We start from the raw sequence: 25,114 nt of genomic DNA, 5'->3' as shown, positions 1-25,114 counted from the left end.
TTAACAGCTAAAATGATAGGCAAGTTGGACAGCTGAGCAGCATGAACAGCCTCTTCCTTGATTCTGTTTGTCAAGGCAAAATCTCAGCTGCGCTTCATTTTCTATTACGCCTGTCTCAGAACTCCACTGACCTGAAATTTGAACCAAGGGTTCTGGGAACACTACACCCATGTCTTTTCACATCACCATGCATCTCTGCATTTTCCCCGTTCTACATGGCTGGTGTCAAAGACAAGACTCTTGCGAGATAACTAATACCCTATGCTGCACCTTGCTTCTGTACCAATTGGCGGTGTGGGAATGCCATTCAAGTGTGTATGGTGAGGCTCCTACCCCAGCCTCTCACAGCCATTTTGATGCTGCTGGCAAAAGGCAAACAATGCTTTCTAGCCAACACTTCCTTAGCTTGAATCAAGCCCAAGGCTCCTCTTTATTACATGAGACCTTTCTACAGTAAGCACCTGGAGGTGGGGGATGTGACAAGACTGCTTTTTGTGAATATGCAATTACATGCACCTCCATTGCTACCTCTAACCTCTGCATTTCTTGTGCCTCAAGTCCCACCCTTCCCCCCAAGTTGAGCTCTTGCTCAGAAATGTCTGGGGGCAGGAAGGTCATCCCCACTGCCAGAGCACTCTCAGACTTACCCAGGAGTCACAAACACTCACATGACGGCCAGCAACAGGGCAGCTCACTAGGACAGTAGGAAGACAAAGAAATGCTGCAGCAGCAGCAGCAGCAACACAGTATGGGCTCTTGAAAGCTCCAATTCAATAACAACCAACAGCTACCAACCCAACAGCAGTAACAAGGAGGAATAGTGCAACAACAGTAATGCCATATGGGCCTTTTAAGGCCCCACTTCAATCACTCCCAACAGCTGCCAGTAGTTTAGCCTATTCAGAGGAATGGGGGGGGGGGGAGGTTCTGACTAAGCACGTGCAGTCTCCTACACTAGCCTCATAAGGAGCTCAGAAGCAGACCAGGGAGGAGGTAGCTGGTATCTCTCTTCAGGTTGCATGGAAGAGACCCAGTGGTGAGGAGCAAAAACCGGTGCTACAAACCCCCTCTCCAGTTCCAAGGCTCTACAAGGCAAAACAAGACAGAAAACAGTGTGATGGAGCTGCTGAAGGCAGGGAATACCATGAACACCACAAAAAGAAACCCTATGTATTTTATCTGGGTTTTCTCTACTGTATTACTTACAAAGGCACATGAATGCTGTGGCTGAAGCAGTCACATTTCCTTCCCTGTGTATATATGTGCACCTTGCAAAACAGAACTTGGCTGTAAGGAGGGACTCAAACGCAAGTTCCTGGAATATGTTCACCCCAAGAACCCTACCAGTCACACCATGGAATTCCTATGATAGGAAGATAGTTCTTCCTACCCTTCCAACCCCTGGTATATTTCCCACGTATGGGCAGTAGCACTCTAAAAGAGATGGGTGCATCAGTTTGAGGTGATTGTCATAGGGATGTCAATAGAACACCCTTCCATGACTGGTAGATTTCACCAGAGGTGCTATGAACTCTGGTGCAATCACTTTTACAGCTTGCTGAGGGGGATTTGTACAATTTTCTTTTTGAGGAGCAGTACCAGGGATACAAAGAAAATTATTGTTCGTTCTGGAAAAGGGAGACCATCATTTTAATTTCACAAAAGTTTCTCCTATATGCAAGAGATACTTTAACAGATGCTAGATTCAAATTTCCTTCAGTGTTACTTCAACCTAAAAGACTATTTCAGCCGACTCAAAAGGGAATTATGTCTCTCTTCTGTTCCTTACTTTCTTAGCCCATACATTTGTTTAGTCAGTTGCTTTTCTGCACTGTTTCTGTCTATTTTCCTGGGCTATTTAAAAAAAAACTCTTCAAAGTGGGCACATACATCAAGTAAGGTATGCATGAAGCACAACTGTTATGCATACAAACACAAAACCTTACCAGAATATGGTTCTAAATCCTCATAAGGTGAACTATTTAAGCAACAGAAGCGTCAAATTTAAACTCTTCCTTGCCCCATTTATTATTGTAAGGTAAAAATACTCCTCTTCTGCTCACAAACTCAATAACTACTGAGTAACGCTTATATTTAAAACTTGTATTTAAGATGTTTACCTAGGTAGAATTACATAATTCGGTCATTTTATCCTAGAAGCAATAGAAAAAAATTTTAGCTGCTTACAAGACTTACAGGCAATTATCAGTGGAGTTCTGAATAGAAAACAAGAACAGAATGCTGGAGTTTATCAGAAACATGATTGTCTTTACATAGGAAAGTTACATATACTTGCAGTTTTTCAGCAGAATAGATCAAAAATAAATGTGACATCACAGGTATATTAATTTGTCAGATAAAGACTATGTAGTAACAAGCAACACAAGCGGTCACCTGCTTCTCCCTCCACTGCTACCAAGATTACCTGTGTTGCTTACGTAAGAACTTGAAGCCTATGCTTTCAGTCAAGGATTTATGACGTTATCATAAACTGGATTACCATAATTTACTGTAGTTTAAGTTTCTCATTGAAACTACTGAGACAGCACCTACAGTAAAATAGATTTAGACATCAGCTTCATATAAGGAATTCCATTTGCTGAACTGTCAAAATGTCTTTTACAGCCAGCTTAAGGCACCGTTTCAGTTCTCAAAGCCACTGATGAAAATCAGTTCTTCTGATAACTCACTTCATTCTACCAAGGGACGAGACAATTGCACTACTCCAGTAACACACAGGGTACAAAGTTCAGAATAAAACATGTGAGAACAAGAAATTAAGTGTTCTCCGATGCAGAACTTTAGTACAAAAAGGACTTCCACAGGAAATGAAGCTAATATAGAATCTAAACACTCTTATTGCTCATTGAAAGGTGCTCCTTTCTCACAAAACTTTGCCACTATAGCCTTAATAATTAAAAAATTAGGCATGAGAACTCATATTATAAGAGGTTCTTGTGGAGAGTAAAAGAGAAGACAACAGCCTACAGTGGAACCTCGGTTCTCGTTGTAAATTCGTCCGGGGAACCTCGGCAAAAACCGAGGCTCCCATTGACAAGCAATGGAGCAGCAGGGGATCACCGGTTTTCAACGCAATTTTAGCACATACGTGCCAGCGAAAATCGATTTAAAAATGAAGGAGACAACGAAAACCAAGGTAAAATTTTCGCCAAAAGAATCATCAAAAACCAAATCCAATGAAATCAGAAGGCGACGAAAATCGAAGTTCCACTGTACTGAATATTAATTTGTACACAGTTAAATAGCAATGAATGCTACAGCATAGCTACATGAAATTTGCTTTCATACCGTATCACCCTCACTGATTAGAAGAAATGATTTAAAACTCACAAGAGATATCCTGTCTGATAAAGTGGTTCAATCCATGAGACATCAGCTAAGCATACGATGAAGACTCTGTGCTTAAGGAACAAGTAGTAGGATGTAGGAACCAATGTGAGCCAATATTATAAGCGGGTTTTTTTACCATCAAGTCACAGCTGACTTATGGCAACGCTGCAGCGTTTTCAAGGCAAGGGATCTTGGGAGGTGTGACCTAACTACTACACCATATTGGCTGTCTTATTATAAGAGACAGCTTTTATGTTATTCAGGTACCTTATTTGTATTTCCCAGAGCACCTTTTATATCGCAGAACTGAAAGACTATGTTACACAAACACAGATGCCTGCATAGACTACCTATCACAGCAGTTATTTTTTTAAATGAAAACCTATATCATACATACATTAGGAATCAGTACAATACACTGAATTACATAGGTGAATTTCACATATACGTTCGAAATGGACATACATATTTTATTTAAGCAAATGCTGCACAATTTATTCAGCCTGATGTTATCCATTTTAACAGGAATGCTCCAAAGTCTCAGACAGAACTCCTGGGCCAGCCTTGGGCGACTTAACCTGAATGCTGCAGGAAAGCAGGTTTTTCTCTGCATCCCCACAGCACTGAAATGGTTCTATATAGGTCCCATATTCTGCACAACTTTTTATGATCTCTCCCAAGCGCACTTTTCTGCGAGTTTGCAACAAACAGTAGCACCCACATCAAGAAAACTGTCCATATCTTCCTGATCCTGCCTGTTACCAGCGCCATTTTCCTTGGCCATGTCTCCCACAGCAGCTATTTACCCACTACTACTAGAGCGGTTTGTTTTAAATTAACAACAAAAGGGACTAAAGTGAAACCCAGGAATTCAAAGAACCTGCTCAACAGATTGTTATAACAGCTTGTGAACAACCTATTTTTTAGAAAACCTTGAAAAAGCAAACTGGCAGAACAGCCGCCACAGAGGACTGGAGAGGGGGAAATGTGGGGTAATCTGCCATGTAGAAGTATCATTCCTACTGCACTGTATCAGTAGCTGGAAAAACCACACAACCCTGTCACTAGCTAGGAGGAGAACACTTTAGTTTCAAATCCTCCCATCCCATTTATTCAAAAGAAAATCAATAGCACTACTGTCATATTAGTCATTACCACTCTTATTACTTGTTCACCCAAATACATTTATCATTTCAGCAGCCTGTCCAAAAGTTAACAAAAATTGGGAAAAGGCTCACTTCTTTCCCGACTCACGTAGCACATTAGGTGCAAACATCTATAAGATAAACAGAATACTGCTATTTACTTCCTCAGCTATTGTTAAACTTAAAAAGTGAAACATGACTAAAATCTCATTCATCATCATAGCAACAGCACAACTTATGGCTTTCCCCATTTTTCACTTCCTGCAACAGAAAAGGGGGGGGAAAGGACCAAAAAAAACTTAAAAACAACAACAATAACAAAACCTTTGCAAGCTATACACATAAATACTCGTACGTAGAGAAACGAGCAAGGGCAGCTGAGCATGGCTGCTTCCTCCCACAATGCAACTTGGGCCTCCATGCTCCGACCTAAACCATTTATTCATTGAAGCAAAAGCAAACGTGAACTAGATCGATACAGGCGCGCGGGCTCAATCCGTATCTCTCCACACTCAGTTGTACTTTATAAAAGCCACATGCACGGGTACCCCACACCGTAAAAGGACGGGTAACATTTCCACGTTTCATTCCATACCCGGGATACCCCGAGTTTCCGGGTGGGAGAGAAACGGGACCGCCCCTGCCCAGCCCAGCCGCCAACTCAAACCCTCCTTGGAGACGGAGGAAAGGGGAGGAAAAGGAAAACTGCTGGCACTACTTACATCCGTCGATCTCCTCCTGCGGGTCTTCCTGGAGCAGCGACAGATCTACGTGCAGAGGGGAAAAAAAAAAAGGGGGGGGGGGAAGCACCACACTATGAATTGGAGCAGCAAGGTCCCTAAAGCAAAGCCCCGTGTCGGGCTGTCCCTGCTGCCCCCATCCTCAAACCCTCGACTTCTCTTCTTTGCAAAAAGCAAGAGCGCCTCACGCTCCTGCACCCTCCTCCTGCAGCGCGTAAACACACATGCACCAGCAGCATCCCACAGCCCCCTCCTCACATTGATGCTGGGGTGGGGGGAGAGAAAGGGGACGCCCACCACACACGGAAAGCAAGCGCCCCGTCCTGGTCACAACACAATCCCATCGCGCCAGACTTCTTTGCCAGAGTTTCCCGTCACACTCGCGCGTGCACACACCAGAGGCCAAAGTGTTGATTTTGCAAAGCGGGGTGGGGGTGGGGGTGGGGGTGGGGTGGGGGGTCGGTTCTGAGAGGGGCTGCCCGGCGCTGGATCGGGACGGGGTAGGGGGCGGAAGGGTGGCGCTACCTACCCGCCATGTTTCTGTAAAACTCCCTGCCCGATCGCAGGGGCTACATTGAACCCGTCCGTGGAAGTGGGAAGAGGAGGGTTGAGGGGAAAGGGGGTCGGTCGGTGATGGCGGCGGCGGCAGGTCGAGGCCTTTGGGCCCAGGCGGCGCTTCCGGGCGTCCCCGGGAGAGCCTCGCAGGAGCGCGAGCGAGCCGGAGAAGGAGGGGTCTGAACTGGACACACACCCGAAGGCTGCCCCCGCCTCCGACAGGGTGGGAAAGCCTGACACGCAGGAGCCTGCTCTGCTTTGCCCTCTCTGCCTCCTTCTGACTCACGAGCCGCCTCGGAGGAACCGCCCGGCCCGGCTGGTGTGGCTCAGCCAGAGCCAGCGAGAGAGGAAAGAGAACAACTTGGGCTGCTGTAAACCCCCGGCGCCGCTGCTATGGTTCTCTTCCCAACTTTTTGCTGGGTTTCGCTCGATCCTGACCCTCCTGGGCCGGCGACGGCCCCGCCACCCTTTCTAAACTTGACTGGGGCACTACAGTGTCTTCCCCTTTTCCGCACCGTACCATGGCCGCCTCTGGTACAGTTTCAGGGCTTACTCAGCTGCTTTCGGGTTCACGCATGTTGCAATGGCAGTTTATTAGATCCGATTTTCTGCTAGTGGTTTCCTTCTTTCTTTGCTTTTAATGTTTTTCCCCCTCCCTTCGCTCAGTCAGTACCGCCTTCTCTCTCCTCGCTACCTCTTTCCCCATTCACGGCCACCCTATCTGATTTCATATTTCATTCACTCTCAGGATTACAGCAGCTGCTGTTCATCACATTCTACTGTCCTTTATACATGATAAAAATCATAACAGTTGAGGAGCCTGCAAAACCGAACTCACTATTTGAATTGTAGCTGAATTATTTGTTTGGGATGCCAACTGATGCCTTGAAGTCTGACAGACAGTAGAGAATGGATCATTGTGATGTCATTCTATAAAGACTTCCTGGAGAGATAATTCTAGAGTCAGTGTCATATTTAAACAAAGGTGGTATTTGTTGCCATGCATGCATCATTTTGTGACACTTTATGAACATGTGTTCATGGTGTGAAACTTTTTTTGTTGAGAAATATTTAAGTCAGCATTTTAAAATTGGGCTTTTGGAACACAAGCTGCAAAGTAAGTACTCTGTGTCGAAGCCATGAGATTAGGTTTGATTTCATAATTTGATTTAGTGCACATTAGCAATATATCAGCACTATTCAGTTAGGGTTCTTTTTTCTGATGTGGTGGGATTTGAGGTGAATCTAATGTTCTGACGTAAAAGTTGCTAAGAGTTTGAGTGGTAAATCCCAAGCAAACTTCATGTTCTCCATCAGTTCAACTAGTTCAGCCATTCCACTGTAGTCCCCCTGCTGCCTAAATAAATAATTGATAGTACAGGCCTTCCTCACAGGACTGTACTGTCAGAGATACTGAGATAATGAATATCAGCTTCAAACGTGCTGTATAACTCCAGGAGTTCTCAAGTGATATGAGGAAAATAATGGAACAAAAAAGTAAATTTCCACAATCAATGTTATATTTTGTTATGTAGAAAAGCAAAGAGATTAATAATTTGTACAGAAATCAATTATTTGTATAATATTCTCAGCATAGCCTTGAACTAATGAATGTGCTCCTCTTATCCTAACATTTGCCAGTGAGATACAAAAGTTAGATAATATTAACCATTGAAACATCAAGGGATCAAATATGCTGAACCCTTTGCCTCTCCTGCTACTTTTTGTGCCACCGTCAAAAAAAGGGGCTCATCTTGCTTCCTACTGCTAGTGGTGCAGGAGGAGGACATGATGTGACCTACACCTCTTGCTGCCACCATCCAAGTCCAAGGCAAGAGTCAGAGATGCTGGCAGCGCCTCTGGGGCTCAATTTGCATCTGGCCGCTAGCAACATAGGAGGAGGGAATGAGCACACCTTGCATCCACTGTCTCTTCCCAAGCCTGTGCCACTGCTCTATAGGTCTGAGCCAGGCCTCTGCAGTGCAGGAAGCATCCCTGTACCTCAGTTTGCTCTCATAACGAGCTACATTAACTGTGTGGGATGGTAAATTACCTAGTGGGAGCCCTCAATATCTAAGGTGTACAAAGGAGTTTGTCTCTCCCTCAGGCTTAAGAAACAGAAACCTGCAGATCATTTGCCTGATTTTTTATATCTAGATGTCTCTTCAAAAGTGGTTTATCCAGCTAAAGTCTGTTCTTGGTGCTAGGCTTCCTATATTACATATTATTCCTATATTATCATAGAGAATTGATCTCGGTAGCAGCTCATCTAACTCATCTCTACTTTAAAAAGCCCCTAGAAATTACAGTTATGAGAAGTTGTGATTGTTGTTGTTGTTTTCCAAACAACACCATTTTGATGTGGAGCCATGAAACCATTACAAAAACCACATGGCTACCTGATATGAAAGTAAAGGAGAATGGGCCAGTACAGAGAACCGCAAAAGTCATACCTTTCATTTTCTCCTTTGAGCCCCTAAACAAGACAGTACTGGTAAGAACTGTAAGTTACTTTCATCCCTGATAGCAACAGAAATCCCTTGAGAACCTTTATCATGACTAGTATTTACTGCACAACTTGGTCTATCCTTCTGAAGCATTCTATCTTAGGCCATGTTTTTTTAACACAAATATGATCATCCTCCAGGAAACAGAGGGTTTTTTTCATGTTTCAAAGACCAAATTTGCAAATAGATTTTAAGATACAGGAAAATTGAAATGTGATTAATATAGACATCTTGATCTAAATTTGATTCAGAAATGTGATACAAGGAAGTCAAAAGTGCCTTTCTATTTTTTCCCAGATCATGAGAATTGAGGGGCAGAAAAGCAATTGATAGGTTACTTGTTTTTGTGCCGTTGGTGAATTATATGTGTAGACCACTTTGTTAATTTGAACAAATGTTCATTTTTTAATTTTAAAAAGTTTTTAAGGTTGAGTGATGCAAGTAATAAGCAAAGAAAACTGCTAACAATACAAAAATGAAAATAACATTAACAAACTAAGGAATTCTATTTTTGGTACAGGATTGCCTAGGCCCGTGGTGGCGAACCTTTGGCACTCCAGATGTTATCGACTACAATTCCCATCAGCCCCTGCCAATTGGCCATGCTGGCAGGGGCTGATAAGAATTGTAGTCCATAACATCTGGAGTGCCAAAGGTTCGCCACCACTGGCCTAGGCAAACAGCATTTACTTATAATTAGAAACAGTTATACATGACATTGAGATGTAAAGGTAGAACTGTTCTCACAAAAAACATCAGCCTTTGTGCTGTAATGTCTTCCAAACACTTGGTCTGGCCTAGATGGAATATCAAGAATAGGAAGCTGGTTCCACAGATGAATACATATGCAAAACCAGCGCTTTTCCTCTATATTGTGTAGTAGTTAATGAATTGTATTTATATTCAGTAGTTTAAAAGAATGTTGGACAGAAAAGACCATTTTCTGCTGATGTAGTGGCCACTAATGATTTTGTAAGATTTCATGTGTCTGGTTATATGTGAAGCAAATGTGAGAAAGTTAATCCATGAAGAAAAAAGATGGACAGCCCATTCCTGAAGGGGGCATGGCAGCCAAGCACAGCACAGCCCCCACCCCCACAAAAGTTTGTGGAGCTGTGGCAAACAAGAAAAGAGAAACTCACCAACTGCATTGGGCTGCACCAACCTCTTTGCTGATGTAAAATCACATCAGCAAAAGAGAGCCTGGAAGGCCTCAGGAAGCTCCGCCCCCAGGAACTTCCCCATTAGTGCTGGCTTAGGCTCCTGCTCCAGATGAGCACAGGTACCACTTTAACATTGGCACGTGGGCATGGCACAGCAATCTGGCTCCCCAGCACTGATGTAAATGCTCTTGCAACAGCATGGGTGCCACTTATGCCACATTGAGTGGCATCTATGCTGGCACAAGGGTCATGCCTATTCCAGAACCTTTTCACCCCACCACTCAGGATTGCACTATTAGTCCTTTCATTCATTTTGAAATGTGTTAGGGAAATACTCAATAGAGTAAATCCTTTAATTTATTTTAAAAAGTGATTAAACTTGAAATTTTCTTTCAAATTTTATTATCAGTTGTCTTCTAACAATGTTGTGGAAATGAAATTAATCCTCTCACCTGCAGAGGTGCCATTTCAGAAGGGCACTGTTAGCTGTAGTCCCACCCCAATTAAGGTCACTACATGCCTACCTCTGTAGTCTAAATATTTGATATTTAGTTGCTGAATGTTGCCCCCATCACAGACATCTTAAATGATGCCTCTGTTAATCTGACTTCATGGGGTTTGTTGGCCCATTAATGGAAGATATTGAAAATTGATTCAGGACAAGTTCAAATGTTACTGGAGTGGTATGACTGTCTTCTTATCCCACAGTTTCATTTCGTGCTGTTTTAGTAACATTCAAATGAAGGGGATGAAGAAACTGGAGTTGCAAACCTCTGTGTGGGACCTAGAATTTTCCCAAAATTATACCGATCTGCAGGCTACAAAGTTCAGTTCCTGTGACAGCTCTGGAGAATAATTTTGGAAATGTATCACACATTCATTTTGTTTATTTTAGTTGTCAGCCTAACCTTTCCCCAAAGAGCCTGGTACAGTATGTGTTTTTCCCCTCATCTATTTTATCTTCACAGTAATCCTATGAGTTAAGTTAGGTTGATGGGGTGGTTGGCCCAGAACACCCAGTGAGCTTCCCAGCAAAGTGAAGATTTGAACCTGGCTCTCTCAGATTGGTATCTGACATTTTAATCATTACACAACACAATAGATCCAGCTATAAATAGATAAGCATTTATACGTGCTTAAGCTCAATGAAATCAATAGGCTTACCCAAGCTTAACTCTGGTTTGGACTGTTGCCATTATGTTTGGAAGTATAACCATTATCAGAAGACAGATGAAATTCCTGTTCTTTAAAATGCTTACTTCAAGCAAATTAAGGCATGTGAACCAAGTAATGAGCGGCACTTGAAGCACAGATAATAAGAAAATATGTCTGGATGCAAGAAAAAACAGGAACTATATTTTAAAGTCATCATAATTAGTATGTCACATGTCAAAGTTACCTCTCATAGTTCTGTTCCTTGAGGGTTAAAGCAAGTGGCAGAAGTAGAGCAGGTCAAAAGGAAATGATTGGCTGCTACTTATCTCTTGTAAGTTGCTGTGCAACATGTCACGATCATGCCATTTCAGTCAGCTGTTGGGTTTCAAAAGAAAGCTAGAAGAAGCCACTAGCAAAAAACTAATTGTTGTTGCTAAAATTTCTTTAAAAGTCCATGTATTTGCAGATTAGACTATGTATCATACATACGGTACTATCTGTTGATGAGCTAGATTTGAGTCCAGTAGCATTTTAGAGACCAACAAGGTTTTCAGGGTATAAGCTTTCAAGAGTCAAAGTGCCCTCATTAGATCTGGTACAGCTGAGGGGCTACTGGACATGAATCTAGCTTTTCTATGACAGAACAACATGACTTTGGCTCTGAAACTATCTGCTGCTGTATGTGTTATCTTATAATGTAATCGCTGCACTGTATTAACAGTCATGCTTTGTTTCCTCTCTTTCAGATTTCAGTCCAAATCCTATTGCATTGTTTATTGGATATCCCTTTCTTGTTGACTGTATTGACTTGAGCTGTACTGACTTACAATTTGTTGACTGTATTGACTTACAGTACACTGTACTGACTTACACTGTGAGTCTGTAAGAAAGGGGACTATAAATAAATAAATATTAACTTTCCCACAAAGAACCCAAGATTTCTTGGGGATATCCTCTTCGCTCTATTTACTCATACTCTCCTGTTCTCTGGGAGACACTCACATTTACTATATTAAGAGCACCTATTCATTAAGAGAAATCCTTTTTCTGGGTTCTTCTGTCAGTAAAGAAGAGGGTGGGAACTAGGAACAGGACTTTGGCAGTTGTGTCACCACCCCACTTCTGTCTTCTCTGGAAGGTTTGCCTGGTGCTTTAATTACTGGTATTTAGGAATTAGGAAAAGACTTTTTTGTTTAATTATATATCCTGTATAATATTTAATTTGCCACAGGGTATACACTCTACAACTAATTAGTGCTCCCTTCTTCATGTACTTGTATAAGGCATGTGGATGCAGACACATGCTTGTTGCATTTATGTTTTTAGATGTGTTCTTAATATGTTGACTGTAATATGTACAGGCACAGGCTTCAATGAGATCTTCACATACCAGTTCCTTAGTCTAGACCAGCTATTGCTTAGTGGAATTTCTATGTTGAATTTTATACTCCCTTAGAATTGCCTATTAATTGATTGCTATTCTAAGTTCAGAAGGACTATTTCTGCTCACCTGTATCCAGTCTCCTTGTTCATTATACAGTGTGAGTATGTGTGTGTCTGTCTTTCCCTCCCTCCCTTAATATAGAACTATATCCTCATTACAGTTCCACAGTACTCCAGCCACTTAAGTTGGGACTGATCTGATTTTTCCTAGCCCCCAACAGCAATACAATTTATCCTTTAATTATTTCCTGATTTCTTGTTTACTTTCCTACTGCTATGTTCCGAGAGAGATGTACATACTGTCATATCCTGCCAATGCCTCCCTTTCTGTAGCTGGTGCACTGATGGGAATGACATACATTCACACATACTTTCATAGAATCATACAGTTGGAAGAGATTTCAAGGGTCATCCAGTCCAACCCTGCCATGTAGGAACACACAATCAAACCATTAATTATGTTCATTTTCCACTATCATTTTCTTTTCCATCCAGTTATTTTTTGCTGACCCCGCCGTTTACTTATGACCTGCTGACTTAAAATGAAATTTTATTAGCTGTTTTGGAGATGAAGCCAACTAGAGCCAATAGCAATAGTCTTTCAGCTCCCTTCTATGCATTGTTGAGTGCCTCTGCCAATAGCTTCCAGTGTAGTCCATGAACCCTGTTCTGCTCTTGTGGTTTTCCTTTTGCTATTGTACAGTTTGCTCTTTAAAGACCAATTGTGACCAGTTGATGCCATTTTTTCACTTTAGCAAATCTGCAAAATAAATTTGAAAATTATACGTTATACTGCCTTCTTCCATGTCCCAACTGTAATTGAACTGATAGTTTAACAGTTCTGGAAGAGTCCATTTTGCAGGACAGTTTAAGATGACAGTAACACAAAGAAATAGCAAGACATGACTAACATCATCACCATAACCTGTGCCATATGCATCAATAATATTTTGTCATTCCACTCTGGAAAGGCTAGTGCTGCATTTCTAGTCAAAGTTTATAAAACCATCAGAGGCATAGTAAGGGAGAAAAGCGCCCAGTGTACCACTGCGTCCTCCACCCCTGTCCTACCCGGGAACACCCCTGGCCCGCCATGCCCACGTGGATGGAAATATTGGAAACTTTGAGAGGCCTGCACTAACTAAAGACCAGGATATTGTGTTATTGTTACTGTGCTACAAAAGTTTTGATGTGGGACACAGGCTTAGGAGTGTACTGTGCAACTTATTTGCCAAGTAATCTTGACTTGATTAACATAGAGGCTTAATTTTTTGCTAAGTCCATTTCAGACACAATTGGAGGATTACTTTTAGAGCGTAGTTATGGAAATGTTTATAATTCATTTGCTTCTGCAGAATCCACGTATGACAACACTTCTAAACTAATTTAGAGCTGAAGTCCTTGCTAGCTGACAATACTCATGGTGTTTTTGTTTTTAAAAACTCTTCGGCGATGCACGAATTGGCTGCCTGTATAAGAAATCTGTTATCTCTCTTTGGCAATATGCACATTACAAGCCTGTTTACATTATGGAAGGCCTTTGGAGTTAATGTAATGCCATTTTCATACTTTTTACAGTGTTCTGCTTAATTGAAAGGAAATTTTGTGGCTGATTTCTATTCAGTTGTTGCAGGAACCAAAATAAAGCTCAGCTCTACATGCCCAGTTAGGGGGAAAGTTGCCGACATATTAATATAATCTATGTCATCTGCTTTTACGAGGCATATCTAGCCTTGGTACCTGAGATTCTTCTAAAGTGGATTAAAGCTGGGAATTTTGGTATGCATAGTATGCATACTATCATTATTATTATTTTATTAGGATTTCAATATTTTATAGTTTTTAATTTTAAAAAATTGAATGCTTTAAAGAGAGAGAGAGGCATTATTGGGCAAGTCTCTACAAACAAAAAAGGGGAAGGGGAAGGCAATAAGAGTACACTTTGTTTTTCTTCAGTTTTCACCAGACATCTAAACAGATTGAAAAATGACAAATTCCTCAAAAATGTTTTCAAGACCACAGCTTTTTGACTGCAGACAAACAGAGGTTATGCTGGTTCCTGGAACAGAGATTGTAGCTCTCAACCATGTCTGTATTTTTTTTGTCTTAGTGTGTATGTGTTTTATGTGTACAAAACAGATTGACCTTATGATTGTCCCTTATCTTGTTTCATCCAGATTGTGATGGTAATTATGGAACAGATGTCATTCTTGATTTTTTTGATTGCTCAATATAATATTTCTTGTACATTCTCCTAACTCTTTGGTTTCCAGAAGAATTAACTCTGTAACTTTGTATTTGTGGAAATAACACTGCAGTTCACAAGACAATGACGACGGTAAATCACAGCTGACTAATGGCGATCCCACAGGGTTTTCAATGCAAGAGATGTTGGAAGGTGGTTTGCCATTCCCTGCCTCCATGTCATGACCTGAGTATTCCATTTAGTACTTGCCAGCATCAGGGCTGAGAGTGTCTGACTGGCCCAAAGTCACCTAGCCAGCTTCCATGGAGCGAGTGGGGATTTGAACGTATGTTTCTCAGGTCCTTGTCCAACATCTTAACCATTATACTACGCTGGCTGTCAAACCTATTACTGCAAGATAATAATTATAACGGGACATTTATAGAACTGCTCAAGAGCAAACTGTAAATTGTATTCTCTGCTACGTTAACTATAGCTCTGCTTATGAGGCTTTCGTGCCTTGGTTTTGAGATTTTTACTCCCATTTTGGATGTAGGTATGCGAACATACCCCTTCCTTTGTGTAGTATGTGCTGGTCTACTCTAACCCAGTGACGTAGCACTCATGGGGTGGGGATGGGGCACAATGCCCCGGGCGGAGCAATGGCGGAGGCCATGGCAGGGGTGTTCTAGGGTGTGGTGGGGGCGGGTGGTGCTGTGGCAGGGGTGCAGGGCATGCACGCACCCCGGGCACAGTTTCCCCTCACTCCGCCTCTGCTCTGACCTTTTGAGTGTATGCTAAGTACAGTATTTAAAGAGCTTTGACTTGGATCACATATGACTTGTAGGGATCAGTTGTGATGAAATAGAACACTGAACTCCCAAAAATCTCCAGGGTGAATGTGCTCAAAGTGAAAGGCCCAGTACTTGGATTACGTTTTGTAGGGGGTATGATCAATACGGATGAGTCATGCCTGTTGGCTGCATGGTGCTGCCCATTTTGAGGTCTGTCATGCATTTGGAGTTTAAACAATAACTGGTTTTTATTTTCTTGTTCTTCCTGTAAGGGTGAGTAGTACATGTTATTAAACACTACATTCTTCCCATTCTTGCTTTTCAGGCATTGCCGGGTTACCTTTTTGACAGGACAAGGGAACTCCCATTTTAGATGAAATGTGTGCAGCCAATTAATTTTATCTTCTGTGCAAAGCCAAGAAAGTCTTCAAAGAGCCACCCAATCAGACAGTGAGTTTTTTGACAGTCTTTCACCATATGTTATGCAAAGAGACTGCAGCTGAAATGATCACATCTTTATGGTGCAATTAACAAATGTAACTCCTGCACCTATGTTAGTGAAGTCAACCTTGTAATCCATGCTATAAGCATGTAATCCTAAACTAATTTGCACAACTGGATCTTAATTATTTTAGTAGATATCCATGGGTCAAGCATAGCAAGGATAGGCTCACTTTGTTAGGATGGGGACAGAAAGACTGGTGGGGGGTGGGGACTAGCCTGCAAATCTTCAATTAAAGGTAAATATAGTCTCCTGAGCAAACACTGGGTCATTACAGAAGGGTGATCATTACTGACCCATGGGGTAACATCACATCATGATGTTTACTAGGCAGACTATTTTACTGGGTACTTTTATAGGTTCATGGGCATGATATCTAGGTTTCACCAGCACTTTATTATGAACTATTACAGAAAGCTGTTCCTTTTTTTCACTGTGCTGTCCTGGTGTAGGCCTCCCAACAGTTTGCAGTTCATCCAGTACTGAAATGTGCATAGTCAGGAGATGTATCTAGAAACTAGCAGATGTCATTTGGTCTGGTGCTCCCATGGAGAACTGTTGCTACTTTCCCCCTCCAAGCCCCTTCTGCACATGCAGAATAATACACTTTCAATCTACTTTCACAATTGTTTGCAAGTGGATTTTGCAGTTCCACACTGTAAAATCCAGCTGCAAAGTGCATTGAAAGTGGATTGAAAGTGCATTATTCTGCATGTGTGGAAGGAGCCTAAGACTACTTGCAAATTGCTTGCAGGTGGGCATTTTCTAACTGCTCAGCCCCTGACATTGGCAAGTAGTTCCAATAAGCCTTCTAATGTCTTGAAAGAGTCACTAGAATTAACAGCATAAAGGAAACACTTATAGTCCATTGGTTTGTCTAAAATGGCATCTTCTTTAATGAGCAGATGAAACTCCCCTATTAATCAATTTAAAAACTGGCTTTTCACACAAAATTCCTTCATGGCCTACCAATGGATAGAAGTTCCTCTCTGCATTTGATTGGGTGGGATCAGCTTTATTTAAATTATCACTTGGACTGGGAGGAACAGGAAAGGTCTATCCAATAACCTTCTTAGAGCATATAAGAAACTATGCAGAAGTTCCTTCCTCTTTGCTTGCCCTTTCTGTATTTCAGGAGGTCAAGGCCATACCTTCAAGTGTCTGGAGCTGCTTGAACCAACCACTTTTTGCACAGGGAAGTTACAGATAAATTGTTCCTCTAAAACACTGTCAGGTACTTTGCTGCCTTCTGATCAATGCACAGGGATTCTGATCATTCACAGGGATTCCCTACCTCCAGATTCCATTGGCCTCCACAACCCTCCAGCTAGTTGCCATACATTACTTAGCACTTGTTTTTGTTAAGGAACAAACTTTAACAAAAGGTTTCCAAGTGGTCTCCAGCAGAGAGATCTTAAAAACAGTTACTCCAATTGGGTAGCCAACTTCCACAGAATAGGAACTAGAACCAATATAATCAACCCAAGCATTCAGATGTTCATCAGCACCACCCACTGGTAGGAATGTTTACATAAACATTAGAGTTTTTCAGAATTACCGCATATCTCCAGACCACAGAGATGGATTTTCCCTGGGGAAAAATTGGATCTTTGGAGAGTAGACTTTTTGTTTCCTCCCCACTCCCACCCCCCATTCTTCAAGAATTTCACAGCCTGGAGTTGGTAACCTTACTCCAGGCTCTGCCCTCTATTCTCTAGAAATTTCACAATCCTAAACTGGTAATTTCTGGTTAAGAAAAGGGATGGGACTTTGTTTACCTCCTCTGTTGTGCAATGACCCTGATTCAAACCAGGACTCACATGTCAGCATTTCAGAGAAATAAAAAGCACTGGGGGTTGTGTTCGTGGAAATAAAAAGAACTGGGAATTGTGTTTGTGAAAAATCTCTCTCCCTAATCCAGTGATGGCAAACCTTTTAGAGACCGCGTGCCAGGGGCGGAGCGAGAGGAAACTGCACCAGGGCACACGTGCACCCTGCACCCCTACCACGCCCCTGTCCACCACCGCCCTGCCCTGGAATGCCCCTGGAATGCCCCAAAACACCTCTATCACGCTCCCAGAATGCCCTCACCATACCCCCACAGTGGTGCGTGCCCAGTGCATTGCACACCTCTCTCCCCCTTGATGCTGTGCCACTGCCAAGTGCCCAAACTGGGGCGGCAGCACGCATGCCCACAAAGAGGGCTCTGAGTGCCACCTCTGGCACGCGTGTCATAGGTTTGCCGCCACTGCCCTAATCTAAAGTATATTTGCAATTTTGTTTGACCCAAACTATGCTGAATTGAATAAATGTGCTAAAATACTATGTGATATTCGAATAGTTATAAACTATGTGTTATATGTTCTTAAAGCAGTGCAATAAAAGCAAGTTTAATAAAACAGTAAGTTCGATTCTGCACAGTAAATCTATAATGGGGCTCAGTTGTTATAAACCCATTTTCCTTTTTCTTGTTCACATGCATGCCATGAAGGCAGCAATTGGAGCCCATGGAAACAATCCATGTTACTTTCACACCTTTGCACAGAGATGCTTCTCTCTTTTTAAAAATTTCCTGCTACACATGCATAGCTATGCAGGCATGCGATTGTCCCACAATACGATCAGCTGCACCTGCGTAGCTATGCATGTGCAACATGCAAAATTTTAAAAAAGAAAAAGGGGCCTCCCTTGCAATAAATAGCAGGGCAATGGCAGGCGGATTCTCCCTGACTGTGGATGGTGTGGTGGAAGGGAGAGAAATAAAGTGCCTCCTGTCTGGCTGTTTGCAGAGAATGGCTCCAACCTGGGATTTTTCAAAAGGGTCACTGGTTTGGCGATTTTCAAAAATCCTGGGTTGAGGGAAATAAAATGGGGCAGACTCATTTTGGAGATGGAACCTGTGGGAAGTCCCCCCCAAACAGCTTATATAGTGTCCTTCACCCATTATATTCCCCCTGTGCAGAACTGACCAATGTTTTCCATATGGTTCAATGTTTTCCAGAATTTGTTTTCCCTAGAAAGGGGGAGGGGCAGATTTAAACATTTCTGGAAAATGCATCTTCAATACTGTTAGGTCTCGGACCTTGAGGCAATAAACGAACTCTGTATTGTTGATCAGTAGTGTTTATTGATAAGTATTGAAGCACCCAGCTGGACAAAGCCAGCTCTGGGGAATCTGGCTCTTGCTATCTGTTTTATTCCAATGTTAATCCCTCCTCTCATTTTCTCAAGAAATGTGAAAAAGAGTTTGGAGCTAAGGCGCCCCAAGGTCAACAATAGAGATAAAGCCAACTGGCATCCTGCCCTCTCAGGACAACAGAAACAATCCCATTTCCCATTAGACAAAAGTGTCAGGGGAAAACCTAGTTAAAAGTGTCAGAGGAAAGCCATGTGAAGCCATAAAGCAAAGATCAAGGAAAGAATGTCTGAGGCAGATTCTGCATGGGCCAAAAACAGTGGTTTGAAAATGGTTTAAACCCTTTTACAGTGTTTTAAACCATTTTACACCATTGTTACACTGTTTTCACACTGCTGTTTTTGACCCGTGCGGAATCCACTTGAGAGAGGCAGTGATAACATATAGCAGGCTGGTTGCACATATCTTGTAGCAATTACATTTAGGAATGTATCTCAATCAATTATGTAATATGACCCCCTGACAAATACAGGGGAATGTGGGATTCAGCAGATTCACATCACTTCGGCAGAACTGGTTGTTAAAATGGTGCTTGAAAGCATTATTTGAATCCCATCACCAGAACCGGTTGTTAAATTATTAGAATGCCACCACTGGGTATATACTTCTCCAACACTTCTTAGTTTTTCATGAAAAATTTTAAAAATACAATTTTAAAAAACTTTGCTTCAAAATGGTTTCTGCTTGAAATTGTCACTTCTTAAATATTGGGAATGAAGGTTTTTATCGTATCCTTGGATTGTAGGCAATCTTTTATTCCCCATTCATGCACACACCCCTTTCTATGGAACTGCTGGAACACCCGTTTAGAAGGAATGTGCCAAGAGAAAAATGGGCGGGAACTCCACTTTCAATATTGTGGGCTGCTGGGTTCGCGTCTCGGTCGCTGCCTGCAAATGCTCAAGCGGCGGCCCCGGAGCCCAGACCCGAGAATGGGAACCGCGGCTCCTGAAATATGCTGAAGCGGAGATATTTTCTTCGTGTCGGGTTTGGGCGAGGAAAACGCCAAAAAGACGCGAGGAGGAGCCGAAGCCGGGCCTGCGCTCATGTGACCGGTGGCGGCTAAGGGCTGGGGCTGCCCAGAAAGAGCTGCGGCTGCCTTGCTTTCCCCCCTCTCCCGTGGAGTCGAGGCCGTCGAGGGGGACTGGCTCCTCCGGAGGATGCGAAGCCGCCTCGCCCCAAGCAGATGATGGCGATACGAGAGCTGAAAGTGTGTCTGCTTGGAGTGAGTAGCGACAGACCGGGGGTGGGGAAAGGGTTGCAAATCTGTTGGGAGAGAAAGCGCCGCTCATATTAAGGGGATGTCCAGCCGCAGGGCTTCCTTTGTCTTTGCATTCCTCCGGCTTCCACTTGGCTTCCTTTAGGCTCGGCTTTCTCAGGTTTTGCTTTCGGGAACTTTGCATACGATGCAATGGTGCAGTCTGGTGGGCCTGTGGACAAGCGTTCCCCTGCTCCTTTGCACGCTCTCCCGTCCTCTCCCCTCCCCAGTCTGGAATTTCTCCGCCACTTCCTTTAACCAAATGGAGATTGTTTCCAATGAGTCCTGAGAGATGGGGAAAAAAAACCTGTCTGTGATGGACCGCTTCAGACTGAGCATCGGGGCTCCCACGCTTTAATGCTTCTGCAGTAAACAAAACAAGATCCCTGCAAGTAGAAAATTAGCAATGAACGGATAAGGTAGACCCCAGCCCTTGTCCCTCACACACTCTCACACACACAGTTTTTATGCTCCTGTATGAAGGAGCATTCAACCATTTCACCGCTGCTGTCTGAAATGGTACAGGCCAGACCCAGGTTTATGGTGTCTGTGACAACGAAGCCCTGGTTTCCTGGTGCTTTTTAAAAGACAGGTTACTGTTCTTTCCAGCTATTGAACTGCTGAGTGCTTTTGCTTCCCCCGTCTCCTTTTTGCCAGCGAAAGATATGTTCTGTCCAAACACTGTGTGAATGGTTTATATTTAGCAAGCCACTTTTTAGCTCAAGAAAAAGGATTGCTACATACCAGAACTGAATTTGGTAATAACTGGGAAGGAACTGCCTGCATGCAAAACAGTTAAATAATAGCCTAGCTCAATTACAGTTCAGATTACTACAACCAGGAGCCGTGTTAGTCTGCCTGTAGCGGTACACCAGAGCAAGAGTCCAGTAGCACCTTAAAGACCTAGCAGAATTTCTGGCAGGGTCTGAGCTTTTGTGAGTCACTACTCACTTTTTCAGATTCTCTGGTTTGTCTGTGCTTATTCCTGCTTTTAGAAGAGTTCATTACAGAGTTGTGGTAAGGCCCTTTCAGCTGAAACTTGGCTTGCACACAGGCAGACCAGTTTCCAGGGAATCATTTGTGTTTGCTTCCAGCTTTCTGGAGAGATGTCTGACTGGTGAAATGAAATGCTGTTTTGCAGGATTGTCAATGCTTTAACTTTTTTCTTGTACTGTAGGGGCTACCTTTGTATTAATCTTGAACAATAAAACAAAATGAGGCCGTTATTAAAATTCAGAGAATAATAATGTAACAAATCCTGTCTTTTTTGGCAGATGAATTTTGCAGCATTTTGACAATTGCAGATAGCTTGTATATAATCCGCTGTATGTACTGGAGAATGCAGGCTGGGAATTTCACCTCACAAACCATTCTATCCGGAACTTTGACATCATCAAGACTATTATTATTATTATTGTTGCTGTTATTTCAATTTATTTCCCGCCCTTTACAATAGGGGTTCACTCCAGTGCCAAGTCTAACTATACTTGCTAGTAAACTTTCTTAGAACTGTCTTGTAAAATTAGTTAAACTTGAATTCCATATTTGTGGATCCAAAGTTTGTGGTATTCAGTGATTCTTGTATACTTCTGGTTGTTGCGGTTTGTTTGCCATCAAATCACAGCTAACGTATGGCAACACCATAAGGTTTTCAAGGCAAGAGGCATTCAGAGATGACTTGCCAGTGCCTGCCTGGTATTCCTGGGATGTTTTCTATCCAAATACTGCAGTAGTATACAATAAAATACATGTATACTTCATGCTTACAATTGTATTGTTGCATCGTATTATCTATATGTCCGACAATATGGAGGTGTTTTTCCACCAGCATTTTTCCCAGTTCAGCCAATGTAGTTTTGTTCTTGTTTTATTGTGTACTGTGTACTGTGTACTGTGATCTACTGTGTTTCACTTGGATCATGGACAATATTTACTTGGCCTAATGAACTCATTACAATAGTTTAATTCTGCATGAGGGTGAGTAACTTCTTTATTTTTCCCATTTGCTCTCCAGCCAACATGCATATATTGTGAAGAAAGAGATGTCCTCATATTTGTGGACTATTAGCTCTTATTTGTGTCCTAGACAAAATAAATGTATTAATATACATACATGCACACACACAAAACATAATGTTTAGAATATCATTGTTCAGTAATCTACCTCCGTTTTAAAGGTCAAAACCTTTTGAAGTGTTTTGTATGCTTTAATGAAAAGATATCTTTGAGCTGTAAGTTAAACTGCTAAAGATATAAAATGAGAGATGTACCCCAAGAGATGTGCCATTTACACTGCCATCTTAAGCACTTTAAATTGCATCTTTCTAAGTTTGTCAAAATCTGTGAACTTGGAAGGCTATGAACTGTGTTAAGGATTGCACTGAAGCTCTCCTGCCTGAACTGCTGCTTTTTAACATTTTTAAAAAATGGTCCTGTAGTAAAAAATAACTAGATCTTTCCTTTCTCATGAATGGACAAGATTGTTGGTATTCTGAAAGACTGTCTTTTGTGAAATTGATGCTAAAGTTAGATTTGCAAGAGATGTCTTTCTCACTCTCAAGAAAAGGAAGAAAAGGTTTTGTGGAAGAACAGCATGTACTGAATTTACATAACTCCCTAGAATGTAAACAAAGATCAGAGAAAAGCATAGAAAACAGAGGGCATGAAGAAGTTTGGTTACATCAGCTTAGACTAGTAGTCACAGGGAGGAGATCCTTCCTGAACTTGTATTCTTGAAAACCATTCACTTTGGTCAAGGTTTGGTCTCGCCAGCTTGCATGAAGACTGGCAGTCAGTTTTTCCAGTGCCGAAATATTAGAACTGGAACATTGTTTGCCAATATGAACAAGTCCAGTTATAAAACTGCTGTTCTACATAGAAGGGTTCTTTACTAGAACACAGTTCCAAAAGTATAGCCTCTAAAGTTGGCAGAATGAAGATGCCAGTCATCATCTTTAACATCACACTTATAGACCAGGAGTGTGCTATCTCTTGCAATACAGAACACACACAGAAATACAGAAAGGGATTCACAGGATTGAAATTATCCCTACTGGGTGTATTGTAAAGTTGATTATTCCCTGTTAAAACCAATAAGAGAGATTGTTATGACAGCTTCCTGTGTTTCTCCACGTGTCATCAGAAATATTTGCCTTTAACTTTAGCTGGATTTAGCTTCTTGTAAGTTACCCTGTGCTGCTGGGTGGTAAACTGCAGCACTGCAGTCAAAGCATTGCTCATGACCTGATCTCAACGGAAGTCGGTTTCAGGTAACTGGCTCAAGGTTGACTCAGCCTTCCATCCTTCCAATGTCAGTAAATTGAGTACCCAGCTTGCTGGGGGTAAAGTGTAGATGGCTGGAGAAGACAATGCCAAACCACCCTGTAAAGATAGTCTGCCTAGTAAATGTCAAGATGTGATGTCACCCCATGTGTCAGTAATGATCTGGTGCTTGCTCAAGTGTCTATCCTCACCTTTTAATTTGATACTATTGTCTCTCAGTCTAGACTTAACACTGTCCTGACAATTCTTGAAATAGCTGGAAAATGTGTTTTTTCTTAGAAACTGTTTAATGATGCTGGTTATACCTGCTGCTTTCATTATATACTAGGCATTTTAAACTTTTCTAATTTTTCTTATGAAACTTTGTAAGAGCACTGTGCTCGCTGATGGTGTACAATAACAGCAATAAAAGTTATTTTCCACTTTTCAGAACTTCTCTCGGTGTGTAAAGTGTGACAATCAACACTCAGTGAGGCCTGATTAATTTGGGGTGGCTGTACGTACAATTTTGGTTTTAGTACTTACAGTGTGCCCAGCAATGTATACAAATGCCTGTTTCCATTAACATGCATGAAATAATAAAAATGCAGCTAAAAGTCTGCTTTGGGGAACTTGCTTTGGGGAACTTGTTGTGGGTGTATTATTGAAAATAAGTAATTCCGTGGTGTGAGAGGACTGAGCAAACAGAAATACTGGATTTTTTGGAATAGTAAATAAACATTCATGTCTCAGAAAATTAGCGCGGGCATAATTGGATCATATCTGGTGCCAGATATCCTGGCTTTTATGTAACTTTAGGAAGGAGAAAGTGGACTCGCAAATTACTATTGATGCTGTTATTCTAGATCAGGGGTAGGGAACCTGCGGCTCTCCAGATGTTCAGGAACTACAATTCCCATCAGCCTCTGTCAGCATGGCCAATTGGCCATGCTGAGCAGAGAATGGTCCTGGACAGTTCTAGATAAAACCTGACCAATGTGAGTATTATTATCTATTCATCCTAGTTACAAATCTTAGAGCAGTACAAAGCGGTATCTAGCTTTCTACAGACTTATGATGCTTCTTTGCTAATGTTTATTTCTCGAGGATTGGTAATCCCTGTTTATTTTTGCCCCTCAAGATGAGTCTGTCATGTAATGTAATAATGTTGTTTCAAAGACTTCTGATACAGCAGAGTAGGGGTAGACGAACATTGTGGGCCAGGTACCAAATAACCCAGAACATCTCTCTGTAAAGATCGTGGTGTGCCAGTAGCAGCAGACACAAGGGATGAGAGAGACAAGAGTTGTATTTGGCCACACATTCTGGGACTCAGCTGAGCTCCAGGGGTTCACTTTGGGTGGAAAATTGGACTGTCTTCTGTGGGTTGCCTATATGTGAAGTAGGGTGTATGCTGGGGTGTCAAACTCATTTGTTACAAGAGCTGAACATGACATAAATGTGACTTGGCCAGGCCTGAGGTGGCAGGGAGATGACTGCCTCAGCTGGTGAGCCCCCACCAGGTTCACCAGCTCAGATCAGCGCAGAGTGATGGTTGCTGCCTTAGCTGGCAAGGAGGTGGGTGGGTGGACTGGTGAGCTACAGCAGGCTCTCCAGGCTACATTGAAAGTAGGGGTGGGTGAGTGCCTCAGACTGGGTAAGTCCTCTTACAGGGCCGTATTTGGCCTCTGGGCCTCATGTTTCACACCCCTGGTGTATGTTTTAATAAAGAATGCAATACATTTGGATAAGTGTTATGTCATAGTTCACAATGGAAGGAAAAGATGAACTGTTCACTAGATGTTATATGAAAGTTTTTTTGAACTCAGGGTTTACTTCAGAATAAAAAAGCGTAGGCT

At 42.2% G+C, this 25,114-nt stretch overlaps 2 protein-coding genes across 4 annotated transcripts in view; one reads left to right on the top strand and one right to left on the bottom strand.

Moving 5' to 3' along the window:
• Positions 1 to 6,044, bottom strand: part of PPP4R1 (protein phosphatase 4 regulatory subunit 1) — a 44,934-nt gene extending 38,890 nt beyond the window's left edge. Inside the window, exons 1-2 of the mRNA XM_048507169.1 lie at positions 5,766 to 6,044; positions 5,219 to 5,263 (exon numbers count right to left, since the gene is read on the bottom strand). Coding sequence (XP_048363126.1) covers positions 5,219 to 5,263; positions 5,766 to 5,772 — 52 coding nt within the window. The 5' untranslated portion in view covers positions 5,773 to 6,044. The remainder of the gene's footprint in view (positions 1 to 5,218; positions 5,264 to 5,765) is intronic.
• A 13,556-nt stretch (positions 6,045 to 19,600) lies between these two features.
• Positions 19,601 to 25,114, top strand: part of RAB31 (RAB31, member RAS oncogene family) — a 49,216-nt gene continuing 43,702 nt past the window's right edge. For 2 of the 3 annotated variants that reach the window (XM_048507863.1, XM_048507861.1), the window contains exon 1: positions 19,601 to 19,961. In XM_048507863.1, the coding sequence (XP_048363820.1) occupies positions 19,923 to 19,961 (39 nt within the window). In that variant the 5' untranslated portion in view covers positions 19,601 to 19,922. The remainder of the gene's footprint in view (positions 19,962 to 25,114) is intronic. The other variant, XM_048507862.1, reaches the window with a different exon arrangement.

Source organism: Sphaerodactylus townsendi, linkage group LG09 (genome assembly GCF_021028975.2).
Source record: "Sphaerodactylus townsendi isolate TG3544 linkage group LG09, MPM_Stown_v2.3, whole genome shotgun sequence".
Taxonomy (NCBI): domain Eukaryota; kingdom Metazoa; phylum Chordata; class Lepidosauria; order Squamata; family Sphaerodactylidae; genus Sphaerodactylus; species Sphaerodactylus townsendi.
This window is presented reverse-complemented; position numbering and strand designations above follow the sequence as displayed.